Source organism: Aquila chrysaetos, chromosome 18 (assembly GCF_900496995.4).
Source record: "Aquila chrysaetos chrysaetos chromosome 18, bAquChr1.4, whole genome shotgun sequence".
NCBI lineage: Eukaryota > Metazoa > Chordata > Aves > Accipitriformes > Accipitridae > Aquila > Aquila chrysaetos.
In genome coordinates this window covers 14,707,673-14,722,666 of record NC_044021.1, presented here as the reverse complement: position 1 = coordinate 14,722,666, position 14,994 = coordinate 14,707,673, and the positions used below count along the sequence as shown (strand labels likewise).

Genomic DNA, 14,994 nt, shown 5'->3' with positions numbered 1-14,994 from the left:
TTTTTTTTTTTAAATTTTAGAAGTTTAGTGCTACTTCCTAGAGAAAAATAATTGCTACTTTTCATTAGTCATTGAGGGGTTTATCAGGATATTTAGATAGAAGGATTAATTTCACATATACCATGAGTTTATCTATGTATATATTTGCACATGTTATTGATATACTCTGCTTCTTCTAAACAACTGAAGATTGTCCTGAGGTGGATCCATTTTAAACATACACTTTAAATAAAGAGGCACTTAGTCATATATTTGTTTAGCAAAGAAAACAGATGGGAATTTGAACAAGAAAAATACCTATTTTTTCAGGTTTAAGCAGTTTGAAGGAAACAGTTGAAGTTCCTTTGCCACCAGACTTCGTAGTAACAATAATGTCTCCCTTGTCATTTTTAGCCTGTCCGACTCTACACACAATTTTACTGGCAGACATCCATTCAGCAGTTAGCAGACAGTTGTGCCCACAGATTGTTAAACCTGGGAAAAATAAAAAAGAAATACCCTACTGTGAATAGAAATATCTTTTGAAATTCTGTAATGCAAATACATTTATGATGCTTCGTATATTTTATACAAATACATCAACGTTCTCCAGTCCTTTACAGCCAACTACAGTCAAAGAGTCATGAATTTGTTTTTCAGATTTTCCCTAGGTGACTTCAGGTCTTTTGTCCTAGTGACACTTCATGAGACACAGGCAGTGCTGCTTGAAGCTTATTTTAATCTCTTCCACCAGTTAAGGGCTACTGAAACTTTTACTTCATGTTGTACAATAGATCTTCTGTCTGCAAAACCCTAGAGAACTGCTGTTCAGTATTGGACTTAACGTGAAACTTCCATCAAAACTGCATGCAAAAAATCTTTTGTAAGTTCACTCCATATGACTTTGCATAGCAAAAAAATAAAGAAACTCTGCAAAATATTCACAATGAACAATGTTTCTTCAACCTTATTTGTTTAGCAGTACTTTCGTGGACACAGAAGGGGGTTTTGGTCAAAAAAGTATTAATTGACAAATATTCTGTCCCAATCTCTTCTGTACAAAATCCGTGATGCAAGACTGTAATTCTGCTGAATAAACTGCCCCTGTTGTACGAGAGAACAGTCATGTAATGTTCATCTATTTTCTCTTCTAAACCTTCTCAGAAGTACAATGACAAACTATGAAATAAAAATACAACACACATTTTAGCCATGAAGCTCTCTCGTAGGAAAAGACCGTGGCATATTAAAATATGTCAAGCTTTAGTGTTTAAGAACACCTCTTGATGCTTAAGAGTCAAGGTACACCTTTATATAAGGTCCAAGGCTTCCTGGGGCTTCATGTCAAATCAGCCTCACCAGCTGCTCAATCTGACCCATCAATCTGACCGATTCTGGTCAGATCAGGACTCTGGATGCTGGAATACATAGATTGTTTTCTTAGATCTAGAACAACAATTTCCATGTTCTTAATCAGAGTTTTGTTGTCCTGAAGAACTGGCAAGATCCTAATTTCTATAGTATCCATTTGGAGAACAACTTCATCAGGTTCTTCTTAAATAACACCCTTACCTAGAAACTTTCTGCCTTATATCCAACAGGACAAGGTCGTACTAGAGTGTTGGCTCTACTGGAGTATAAACTAGACAGGCATAGCACTTCCTCCCCAATTGGCTTGACTTTTGTTTTTAATTTCTAGAAAGCTCTGACCAATTTACAAAATACTTACAGACAGAAAAGGGTCAGCATATGTAGCTCCCTACCAAAGCTTCACACTTACTTTTTCTCACAATTTAAGTCTCTGACATTACACAGCAGAAATTTGGCAGTTTTCATGGTTGTCAGATGTAAAAATGCCTTACTCCCTGCCAAAAACTAGTTTGAAAATGAAAACCAAAAAAAATAAAAAACAGAAAGGCACTGAATCTTATTACAACTGCAAGTAATTTTACTTGAGCAAGGACAGTAGATTTGTTTCTTAAAAGATGCCTGAATAAGGCAGGGGACAGGGGGGGAAGACAGGCATGAAATACGATACACACACACAAAAAGCCTTAAAATAAAAATATTTTGGTTGTTATTTATTTGCAACATTTTAACCAGGCCAGTTTTTATTTTTCAGAGGGGAAGAAAAAAACCCACACATTTATGATGCATGGGTTTTAACCTTAGGTTATATTATTACATCTCTTCTGGTTTTATGCTAGCAACTTCTCTGAAGGAAAAAAGATTGCAGTAGGAACTAAGACTAACTGAAAGAATTTGTCTGAACCATTCATAAAGAAGTTTTCACCCTAGAATTTCAAAGGTCTGAATTCATGCTTAAATTAAGTAATACTTTAAAACCAAGATCTGAGCCATAGCAATTTAGTAGGGTAAAAATTTTTGAACAACTGCTTTAAAGATCCTTTTATCAATTATTTTCTTCTCATCAGAGGTTCCTAAAGCTCTCAAGAGAACAAGATCACAAGATCTGACACTTATGAAATGGAGGGAAACAGCCTTTTTCTGTGTCTTAACAATGTAAAAGAAAGCAAGTATCTACTAACATTTTATATAGCACACTAAAAATAGTAATGGCACAAGACAATTTCTAAAACAAATAAAAGCATTTTGGGGGAGACCTTTTAATAGTACAGGTACAACATTTTTTCTTCTCCAAAAAAAGAAAACTTCCCTTTAGATAAAATTTCGTTTTAATCTGTTGCATGGTACAAAGATCTTTGAGAACATCATAATCTGGTTCTAGATTTTTCTGTGCCTTTCAATAAATAGGCACAAATAATTCTCTTATTGAGACCTTCCAATTTTGGTTAAGCTTATACATTGACAATTTTACAATGCCTACAAAATACGGCTGCAAACATCTTAAAAGACAAACTAAACCTTGAGAGCATAAATGCTACAGGTACCTCCTGTACTTGACTTTTTGTACCATGAGCTAGAGTTACAAATAAAAAATTTATTTGGTTTCAAAGACACAAAGAGATTACTAGAAAGCTCTCTCTCAAATGAAATAAAAAGGCATGTTCTCCTATTATGTGATATTCTGTTTATATGCATATATATATAAAAGTTTCTTTTCATTTTACTCTAATGCATCTCAAATAACAGACTATAAACTTTATAAAACCCTCACTCAAACTTGCTTAAATCTCTTGCCTACAAAGGCTTACTTTTGCAAGTATTTCCACTCAAGTCACAGGGAATATTTACATGCCTAATTTAACCATAGAAAGAAACCTTTACATGTCTGGGGCCTTAGTCACTTACTGGAGGAAGCCGAGAATTGAGCTAAGGAAAAAAATAAGGCAATCCATTATTTATTTTTAGCACAAAGCATGAGACTATTAGCAGCTATGTGTTACAAGAGTTACTCTGAAAAAAATAGGAGAAAAAATATTAGCAGTTAGTCAGCTGTAATACCAAGGCACAGTTCAGGAGACGTCTTCCTTCCAAGAACCTAGCACTGATCACTTCTAAGAGGAACTAATGAGGTTATCAAAGTATATCAACCACACAAATACACAGAAATATACTCACCTCTAACATCATCAGTTATTTGGTTATTTCTCAATAAAGATTCATTAGTATACTGCAACCTTGTCTAGCGGCTCAGGAAAACACTACTTCCCCTTCCGAGCAACAGCAAACTGAAGTGAAGGGGAAAACTGTAGTAGCTTATGCTTGGCCATAAAGTTCATTGTGGTGGCCAAGAATGGAATTTGGGAATCTTGGTTTACAGCCATGAAGTGAAATATTGTTTCTAGCAAAGCCAAAAAAAATTCCAATGGACTTCAGAGGAGTCATGATTCCACAACAAATTAGATAAATTGTCTCTAACATGAATACTGAAGTACGCATATGCTTATCTTACAAAAGAAATAAGGGAAATTCCAGTAGTTATAGTTAATTTGGATTTCCAGAAGATTTTACAAAGTCATTCTCAAAAGGCTTAAGAAAATTAAGCAGCTATAGCTTGTTAAGATAGAAACAGGGCTACAGTAAATGGTGTGTTTTCACCAAGGAAAGTTTCTACAGGGTATGTGCTGGGATCGCTTATGTTCAATATATTCATAAATGACAAGATAAAAAGGTTACAAAGTTTGCTGATGCTGTTAATTTATTCAGAATGTAAAGACCGTAAAAACTAGAAAAAATGCAGAACAGACCTTATTAGACTAAGTGGATGCAATATAGTGTAGATGCTATAAAACAGCAGCTGAAATTCAATGAACAAACATGATGCACACCGGCAAAACTGTAAATTCACAAATGAGAGGCTCAAACGGACTACTAACCCTCAAGCATTAAATTATGGGACTATAATAAGCAGAACAACAAAAAACATTAGCTCGACGCTTCATAGGAGTTATATGGAAAACAGAATCCTATGGAAGAAATACAAAACAAAAGTGAGAGTACAGTATTACACCACAGTGCATTCACATCCTGACCTCTCCATGTAACCAAGATAATGTTCACCCATGATTGGTAGTGAAACCAAAAGAGATTCACTGAAGAGTGACAAGAAGGGTCAAAGATACATGCAGAATATTTAAATACGCTAGGACTTTTCAGCCTGGAAAAGAGGCAACAGACCAGCGATGATCAAGATTTATATGGTCAGGAGAATCAGAAAACTGCTTGTTCCCTCTTTCAATGTAAGAGTTAAGATGATTCAAATGAAGTTACCATGTTAAAATCAAAACAGTGAAGGAAACGGTTCTTCACATAATGTGTAGCTAAATCATTGATCCCACTTTGTCATAACCGTTGCGGACACACAAATTGACTTTTACACTAACTCAAGGAATAGCAACACACAGTGACTTTCTCAATACATTGAAAACACTTTTGGCAGGAAAGTTTCCATGCTGAAATTCTCAATGCCTGGGAAAGTAACAAAGGAACATCTCATTACTTCTATCCTCTTCTAGTACACTCCCACAGGCATTCATTCTTAGTGTTCAGCACAGGTTGTTGAGTCAGGCTTAGCAAAGTATGGTCATTCTGATTACGTATCAGGCAGCACCCCTGAATTTATGGATTCAAGCACATATTTGTGAAAAGGGCATTTCTCACACCATGCAACATAGATTTTACCATGCAAAAAAAGTATCTCTAATCATACCCTAAATGTGACATTCTACAGTCTCCAAAGAAGTTATTTTTTCAACTTACCTATGAGGTCCGTAGGCCCAGTCCCCAAATTTTCTCCTCTAATTGTCACTTTTGTCCATGAGATGCCTTCATTGGGAGAGATGCCAGTTACAAGTGGGGGCTGCCGTGCTCGAGACATGATGTCTATTCAGTTACTGAAAACTGAGTTGCTTTTAACTGTTCAGCAAGAAACAATCATGTAAAAACAATAGTTATATTATGTAAAAATTATTAAAACCTTTTAAGCTGTTCTTCTAAAATGGTAGAGAAACATGAATGTAAATATGGTACACCGCTCTCAAAGCCTTTTTTGCCACAGCCATTAAACAATAAAGAATAGCTACACCTTCTTTGCATTTCCATTTTTTAAATTAAGTATAGCTCTAGTTTTGAACTGTAAAGAAAAAGTATATTCAGAAAAATATTAAACCGTCAAAATGCTTCATGAAACTATATATACACACTCCAAATCACTTATGTTAGAATTCAAATGAGCCTATTCAATCCTCTTTTAGAAAATTATTGTATTCCTTAGAAAGTTTAGAATTGCTAAGATAAGTAATAGACTATGATTACATATCCAGATAACTTCCCCATCAAAATTGGACTTACTGGCACAGACAGTCCCATGGGAAGAAGCCCCCAGCACTTATCTGTATAGAGCACCAATGTTTACATAAACTGAGAAAATGAAAATATTACTTACAGACACAATACTAGCAGAGAACATCCACAAAACAAATATTATCCCAACAGATCAATAAAAATGTACATAAAATTACAAGAAGAGTATTCCTTTGCACCTGAAATTCAGAGTCAACTCAAACCAGTTTAAATAGTGCTGTAATACAAACACCAATACAGTACACATTATGCAGCCTACATTTAGTTTACTATGCAACTGATCACAAATTCCTATGGCTTATTAACAGTTTCCTTTGCACAGCTCTGCAGCTGTAAGCAGCAGACGAGTATAACCTGAAGCACATTAGCTCCCACCAACTTCTCCACATTTACAACACTTACTAAACATAGAGCCTGCCCATAGGTACCAGTCAAAAGAAACATTTTTCCCTGCCTTATTAGGACTTCCATGGTAATTTTGTATCACCTGTTCCATTTCATGACTCCTGAATTCTTCTACTAACATACAACATCATCCTTAAAATTCCTAGTAAAAACATTTCATTTGGTATTCTGGAACTTCGTAAAGTTATCTATGATCAGTTTCTCATAGGAATTCATCTGCATTGGAAAGGTAAGAACCAAAAATAAAACCACTTCTTTCTATAGAAACAAGTGGTTTTATTTCCAAGACAATCCAGGAATGATGAAATAGGTCACTATTCACAAGTCTTAGGTACACATATAGAACACTTTAGTATACACAATTTTAAAAGTTCAGGTTGGTAAAAAAAAACATGGAATATAAGCCAAGCCTCATAAGGCTTCTCTTACCTGTTTTTATTTTGGATCAAGGTATATTTTCTATTTTTACTTGCAAATAGTCAAGTCTACGAAACCCAGAACCTCTGTAAATCATCCCTAAAAATAAACTGCAGTAAAGCTGCAGTTTCCAAGCACCTGCAGTTAGGAAATACCAGAATTAAGTTAGCTATCTTTGTGTCAGCCGCTTCTGCATATACAAAACACATTCATTGTACCATCATACACCATGCTTCGACACAAATTCCCCAAATTTTTCAGTGTTCCTAGATAGATCTGCCATGAGGATCAAAGAAGCTCCCACTGATTGGTTTCTTTCTTCATGTTCTGAAGTTGGAACACACACTGAAAATGAAGATGGAAATCGGACAGGCAGGAATAAGGAGGAAGATCTCATGGTAAAAGTAAACAAAAATTGTCCCCATAACAAGATCCTGTCTCTATCTATACCATAGATGCACAGCAGGTCACTTGTAATAAAACTTTTTACAGTAACATTTTTTTTCGTCTCAGTTTCTCCGTGTCCAACTTCAGAGCCCACAGCCACACCTGAAGTCAGTGTGAAATGTACCCTAAACATAGGGAATGCTGTACAATGCTCCAAAACATTCAGGTCCTAAATAACCACCTCAAATCTATGAATACATTTGATCTTAAACGTCTGTTTCTCAGTTTCACATATTTAAAATGGGAATGCTATCATGCATTTCAAAAGCTATTTTGAAGACAAATTCATTAATATGGAAGAGGCATTTAGATACTCTGAATGCCACAGAACTATTAATATCTTTAGAGAACTTTTGAGACTACCTTTGAAGAGTGTGCAATTAATAAGAGATGCAGATTCCTGCTGAACAAGCAAGAACATAGTATGTTGCAGTATGTGAGCCATGTCCAGTACATGAAGGAAGTCTGGTAAGAGCCCATGATAACACACACAACATATGTCTGGAACTAAGGTGGTTTGGTTTGGTTTTGTGTTTTTAACTGGCAAACAAAGAAATATTACTTTGTTTGATTGCTTGACTTCACAACATTAAAAATTACATTATGTTTTTAATAAAACATTAATTTCCCATTTTTTTGGAAGCAACAAACTGATGAAAAAGGAATTAAGTTATGTAGTATCATATGGATGCTCTTTTAAGTCTGTATGTAAAATAGTGGAACCTTTTACATGAACCCAACATGAGGCTAGAGAAGCAGGCAGTCAACAGATGCAGTCTATAACCTTGTGGGTAGAACAGCACTGAAGGAGAGGGGGGCTATATCAGCAGATTACAAAAAAATCATCTGACATCATCTCCAGCTACAGAAGAGAAGGTTGTGCTCTATCAGGTGGAGTCCCCTCCCTCCTGCTCTACTCCTATTTTTCCCAGCACTGGTTTTTTTTTCCCCGTCACACAGAGACAGACAGTCTCTGCCTCACTTCAAAACCGAGGCCAGGTCCCAGCCTTGCAGCCAAACTATTTCCTGCCCCTATCCTGCCAATTTTCCCCTCTGACTTCTTATCCATAAGTTCAAGCAGGGAGGGAGAGGGGTGGTAATCAAACCCAGCCACCTTGGTAATTCTTCTTCCTTATCTCCCATTCCTTACCCTGAGCCTTCTTGTCCAGATAGCCCACCTGCACTACTGTTGATCCACTTCCTCGCTACAGGTAAAATGATAGACCCAGTCTTCTGCCAAGATCCGTAGTCCTGGAGTCCCAAGGCTTGCCCAGCTCTCCTCTCATCTACACTGCATTCAAAGCTACATTACCACAGCATCACCCGACAAAACAATGGGCAGCACAATAGAAAGAAGCTTCCCAGTTCTCCTTACTAAACCTAATACTACCTGGTGCAATCAGAACCCAAATTGCAGGGAAAGTCTTGTTTATTCCTGTACAATTACAAGACACATATGCACAGAATTTCAGCTCTTTCAGAATTTGAAGTTTCCTATGGACTCCTCTGCAAAGAAGATGTTAGAGAAGAATTGGGCATCTAAGTTTACCTAGAGCAAGGAGGACAAACTGCATCTATTCCTCATGTCTTTGCAGCTTCTCTCACAGATCCTCAGCAGAGCTCAAAGATGTACAAAGTTGTAAAGAAACAGTAGGGTCACGTCCCCACATACACACCTAAGCACTTTCTGCAGGAAACAGCATGTGTCTAGATACCAGTAAGACAACATAAAACACCTCTTTCATTTTTGAGGAATTTTTTGTAAAGATTTATATAGAATGTTAATCAGCAACACAGATGCAAAAAAGCCATCTTCAGGAACTCAGTGGTAATACGGAGAGGAAGAAATTTTGAGGAAAACAAGTAAAATAGAAGCTACTTTGGTATTATTTGGTTGATTTCCCACCCCCAAAAAATTTTACGGTTCCCTTGCATTGCGGCCATTGTTTCTTTCAAAATACCTAGGCATACAGGTAATTGGCTTGAATCAATACCAAAACTCAAAAGTAATATTACAACATATTTTTCTGGATTTCAGAAATTGGCACTAGATCCCCCTTCATGATGATCTAAATAAATGTAATAAAAATGCTGAGCCTCCTGAGGTCTAATATTTCTTCTAAAGTATTTCCATACTTACTGCAGAATTGCTTTAAAATACCTCACTGGAATGAGAATACCACAGTAAATCTCAACACATTACAAAAGCACTACAGCACTGAAATGCTCTATTATTATTATTTTTATACAGCAATTGGTTTCATTTATTTCAAAGAGTAAGTGAAGGAACTCTATGGAATCTGTTCTTACTACAAATATCAAACAAATGCTTGGGAGCCTTCAATTAATTTATAGTATTTCCTCTCCTCCTTCTTATGACAAACATGTCAGTAGTCAAAATGACTGAACTGCTTATTGGGAAGCCTAGTCAGTATACTACTATGGCCCAAAAGTAAGTTCCTAATTTTTTTAAAAATATTTAAGGCAAAGCTGAAAAAAAATTATTTTTCATTTCATGAAAAGATACAATAATCTAAGTAAGAGCATTTGTTGCAATTCTATACACTGCCCCAAGGAGAAATTTTATTCTTTACAAATACGTATTATGTATAAAATAATAATAATATAAAAAAAGCAGCCCTCTTACTGAAAGACTGCTTCTTATACAGACTAGGGGAGATTGTTTAAAGACAGTTTTCTGTACAAGGTATTTCCTCTGAGGAGCCAGACTTACTGAAGAAGTGTTAACAAGACTTTTCTTCTTTTTTTTTTTTTTTGCAATGGACAATCTTCTTCTACACTAACAGATGTCTCTTTCCCTCTTTACTCCCCTCCCCCCCCCCTTTTTTTTTTCTTTAAACTTCATTTCCTCACAATATCTCCCCAACAGTTTAACATGGATGACATCTGTTTGACTGCTCCCATGATCTTGCCCATATTATTCTATTATTCTGTCATAATTCTTGTTATGAAAGTGCAAGGAGTTAGAAAGCCTCTGCAAAGACCACCTACTACAAAGCCATCTTGAAAAATGCCTTTCATAAACATCATCTTTGCCTTTACATGAGCTTCTCAAATAAACTGTCCTCTCACAAACGCTTGGTTCAAGAGAAAAAAAAAAAATGCAGACAATTCTGAGCATTACAGGCTTGCCAAAGAGGGGACATCTTCACTCTTTATCCTAAGAAAAGCCACTTCAAAAACAAATAATGAAGAAACAAAATATAGCCCAATATAAGGAAAAATACAAAAGTAGTTGCTTTTTTGACTTTTGTAAACCTTTAGCTGGTTTAAAAGGAGAGTTCTTAAATAGGTTTCCCCATTCAACTTTCAATGGCAAGCAGAGAAGAAACACAAAGTAAAATGCCAATAGCTACCATATCTGTTCTGTAAAGCAGAGTACCGCTTACCCCTCTGGAAGAAGTACCAGAACGTGAAATAAGTGAACAACAGAAGTTCAGGATTTAAGGATATTAAATTGGCTGGCAAGTTTAAACCCCAAGGAAAACTGCAAACATCACGATGGCATGAAACTTCAGAAAACAAGTAACCATCAGGTGCCACCTTATAAATTTCACCAGTGGAAAAATTAGCAGTTGAAATGTTCTAAAAAGGAGTTGCTGACTTCTAAAACAAGATAGCAAGTTGGTTACAGTGACTGAAAACTCTTTTAAGTTAAAATTTTCAGCGGTACTTTGTCACACACACTGAACTTAAAAGACTCTCTCAGAAGAAGACAGACTCAAGGTCAATGCAAGTGCCATGGTCATCTAGCAAAGGGAATCTAAGCTGTCAAAAAGGGAGCAAAGAAAAGCCCTATTTGTCATCGCTGAGAAAGTCTAAGCTACAAGCAAGGATGAAAGTCTTCAGGTATCAAATATTTATTTGTTCTCACTCACAACAGAATATGACGGAGTGAGACAGAATACAATTCTAAAAATTTTGAGGCAGGAACAACAGGAATGATGACCAAAGCATCACCCATGTTCAAAATCACAGTGTGCCTCAGATGTTGTTGTTTACTACTTAAAAAACAAACCAACCTGAAACCAGTAGGTGAGGTACTTCTATAACACTAACATCACAGCATTAAATGCTTTCCAAATGAACAGATTTATGAAACGCCCTTTTTTAAACAAGCAATAAATACTCAGACTCCAGAACCCAGGTGATGGCCCTTTCACCTTAAACTACACAGACTTGTGCTTCTACTAAATAAACCTAATAATTTGTTTTCACTAGAAAACCCAAAGAGTCCCCTGAGTACAACACACTACGACAGAGTCAGCAAAGGGACACAGCAAATGACCCCAAGAAGGACGACAAAGCAAAAAGCTTCCTACATGTTTGTACTCAAAACCATTACAAAATGATGAAAAACACTATTGCAACCTTTTCTGTGCTTTATCTTCCCAACAATATAAATTCAGACAGACAATCTACATAAACCAAAATTTAAAAGCATCCAGAAAGCAGCACTGTGAAAATAACTGACATTTATTAACCCCTCTGGAGATCTTCAGTGCCCTAGAATTTCCACAGCCTTCAACACTGCATTAATAATACAAAGTCCATTCCTTGCAAGCCTGCCAGAAAAGACTGGGAAGTGAATAAGCTAAACAATGCCGAAATTCCAAATGATATTAAGAATCTATGCATGTTTATTTAAATAATAAAAGAAGACTTGTCAATTTAAACAAGAAGTGCTCACGAATCTTACATTTAGGGGGGGAAAACTCTTCAAAACACCACTAAGCTACTTATAATGAAAAGATGAACAAACATAAAAAAGGGGGTAATTTCACCGTCACACAGAAAAAACAAACCCTCATTTGTCTTGCCCTGTCATATCCGGCACGTTGATTCAAGCCAATAGTAACACTGACAAACACGTTAACCTACAGGACAACGTTACTTGACAAAATCAGTTTCAATTTGGGAAGATGTGCAAGTTTTGCAATGGAGAGGGCAAACGACAAGAAAGATAAGATTTGGAGTATTAAATGACATAATACGATACCCTTCTCTTTTTCAAAGGGCTCCTGAATATTCCAGTGAGTCATGAAGGGCGTACTAGAGAGTTTAGGTTTTGGGTAGCCAAGGAATAAGCGCGGCAGTTTTGCTTTCACAATAGCCACACTCGCGTATTTCCTCAGTATCTCAGAGGTCCCGCTTTCCTTAACCCAACAAGGCACATCTTCACGGCTCTGCATCTTGACAGAGTGAAAGCAAAACAGTCACAGGACTCAGCGATGCCATTAACATTTCTGAGTCGCAAGGGACTAAAACGCTGGACCCGAGGCAGACGCCGCGAGAGCCCTCGGCAGAGGAGTTCAGCGCCCGTCGCAGCCCGGGCTGCAGCTGCGAGGGATTGACACCACTAACTGTGGAACCCAGCTCAGGAGAAACTCCGGGCACAGTTCCGGCATCCGAAATAAATTAAAGTAAACAGTGTTGCTGACTCTCTTCCACCCTGTTAGCAGCCTCTCGGTTGAGCTGGAGACCACACACCCAGACCACACAGCACCAGCTGAACTCACTCGCACGCAACATCTAGAAGCTGTCACTCTGCTGAGGTACGAGGAGGAAAAAGGGGGGCAGGAGTGCAAGAGTCCGCGTGTGTGTGTGTGTGTGTGTGTTTAGAAAAGCTGCTTGCTCTCTCCTCCTATCCTTACAGCTGGTTATGTTTTGTGTGGCTGGGAAGGAGGGAGAGAAGGGAGGGATAAAAAAAGACCTATAAACCTCACTAAGAAAACATACTGATCTTGGCCTTTTGTAGTAATGATTTGCACTCCTCCTGTACTAGTTTAGTAGCTGATGAAGGGCTAACAAAGCATCCATTTAACATCAATTAACCTTCTATCTATCACGTGTCAAAAAAATCTAGACTAGTGCAAATCCGTTTCTTTGTACATATTAAATGACAGCATCTTATCAGTTATGACGTACAGCATACCTATATTTTGATGTATTTTTACATCGGGAATTTTGACACGTTATTTATGCGGGGAGGGGAGAGATTCCCCACAAAGAGCAATTAACCACACAAATGTCATTACAACATCAAACCGCTGAATTTTTCCACAAACATTCCATTGTAAAATGAAGTTTTGTTCATTAGTATCTTACACCATAAACAACCTGAAGGAAATTTTAATCAGCCTACATATAACACTGGGCTTGTGATCCATCAGCAAGCAGTAAAAATAGCAAACCTCTAAAAATAGATTAAAAAGAACATTAATCTATAATGCAGATGAACAAAGACTTTTAAAATGGGAGGCGGGGGGGAAATCCTTTGTTTCTTTTAGTTCAGAAAATCATTTAATCTGCCAATTATATCACCTGTTCAAACAGAAAAAGCTGAATAAAACGTTTGAAGAATTTTAAAATCTATTTTAGTCAGTCTACTTTAAAAAAAGATTCCCTTTCCTCTACTCTGCTACCACGAACACACATACCCCCTCCACCAAACTCACCAGCACACAAATTTAATTTAATCCACATACAGTCTGAACAGCTCAGAAACACAGTCACATTTTCACCTCAGCTCAAAATCTATTTACCTAAGTGACAGTGACAATCTCCAAGTGCCCCTATTAAACAAAACCATCAATACTACAATAATCCAGATGTCAATATTAGCCTTATAAACTTAGATTAGACAATTCCTAAAAATATTTCACCTTATCAAATACATTTTCAAAAAAGTTAGCTTTAAAGTTCCGTAACTTCACACTGAAAATAAATTACTCCTCCAATTTATTAATTACGTCTACATGCTGGTTTATACCAGTTCTTGAATGAACACTTTTGCTGGTATATTCAATGTTATAGCACTTATTCATTACCAAGGCTCAAGTCAAACCGATTTAAGTTTCCTGAATGTCTGTTCTGGTCATACTGAATTGGCTAGAAAAGGGCGATAGCATAGAAGAAAATGTAATTTAAGAAAGTCTGAACACAGATGTTTCTCCCCAAAATTTCTGCTATTTTCATTATAAATTGCATTACAGCTCCCCAGAAATTAAGTCATCTACTTAGTTAAAAGCTTCTGTATTTATTACGTGACACTTCACTATAATCTAGCAACATTATGAAGAAAAGCCTTAGCCATCTATATATAAACATATGTATAGAAAAAAGTCAACTCAGCTTTACACAAAACCATATCACAGATGGCCATAAATCTCCCATTAATTTCTAAATTCTCACAAAGCACATGCTTTCCTACATCTGCTTCTACCTCCAACATCCAGCAAAGTTTACTTCATCTAGAAGTCACTCTCCTTACTGTCCTCCAGTTAAACCATTCATCTCTCTTTTGGTCTAAAGTTATTCATCATTTTCTGTGCATTATTTTAGTTATTAGGAAAACGGTAAAGAATCTTAGTACCATCATCACCCTCTATCTTATGTTATTCACAGGCAGAAATTTGAAAACAATAATTTCAAGCATCAAAAACTTTCAAATATGTTTATGCGAATGCATTCAGAAAGATCCAGAAGTTCAGAAAAATAAACTAAATAAATCCCAATGGGATAGGATTTTTTTTTTCCTAGAGAAAAGAAACAAGACACCACAGATTTTTTCTAAGTCTTGTAACTATACACAATAGTCTTTATAAAAACACTATATAACCACTGTAATTACACAGTTCACATGGTTGAAGTTTTAACGTGGGTGCTTGTAGGTAGGACTGCAACATTAAATTCAGCATTTGCCGTGCGACTTTTTTGGCAGTTCCTTTTGTTTCAAAAATATTTAAAAGATGAGACATGCACTTGTTTTACTGATATTCCTGTATTTTTCATGTTCTCTCCCAAACACCTCTTTCTGGCCTCTGCTCAGGGTAGTACTCAAGCCATACGCTATAGCATCTTTCTCTATTCACATGGTCAAACACACGCTCAAGTATTTCACTGCCTGAGAGTCTGTGTGCACAGGTATTTTTCAGA

The 14,994-nt window shown here is 36.6% G+C and overlaps 1 protein-coding gene across 3 annotated transcripts in view; it reads right to left on the bottom strand.

The window, feature by feature from the left end:
- EXOC2 (exocyst complex component 2) overlaps positions 1-14,994 on the bottom strand; it is a 137,590-nt gene that overhangs the window by 117,519 nt on the left and 5,077 nt on the right. Inside the window, exons 1-3 of one of the 3 annotated variants that reach the window (XM_041118324.1) lie at positions 8,585-8,606; positions 5,164-5,319; positions 298-474 (exon numbers count right to left, since the gene is read on the bottom strand). In XM_041118324.1, coding sequence (XP_040974258.1) covers positions 298-474; positions 5,164-5,281 — 295 coding nt within the window. In that variant the 5' untranslated portion in view covers positions 5,282-5,319; positions 8,585-8,606. Of the gene's footprint in view, positions 1-297; positions 475-5,163; positions 5,320-8,213; positions 8,301-8,584; positions 8,607-14,994 lie in introns of those variants that run through there. The other 2 variants (XM_030041909.2, XM_030041908.2) reach the window with 2 other exon arrangements.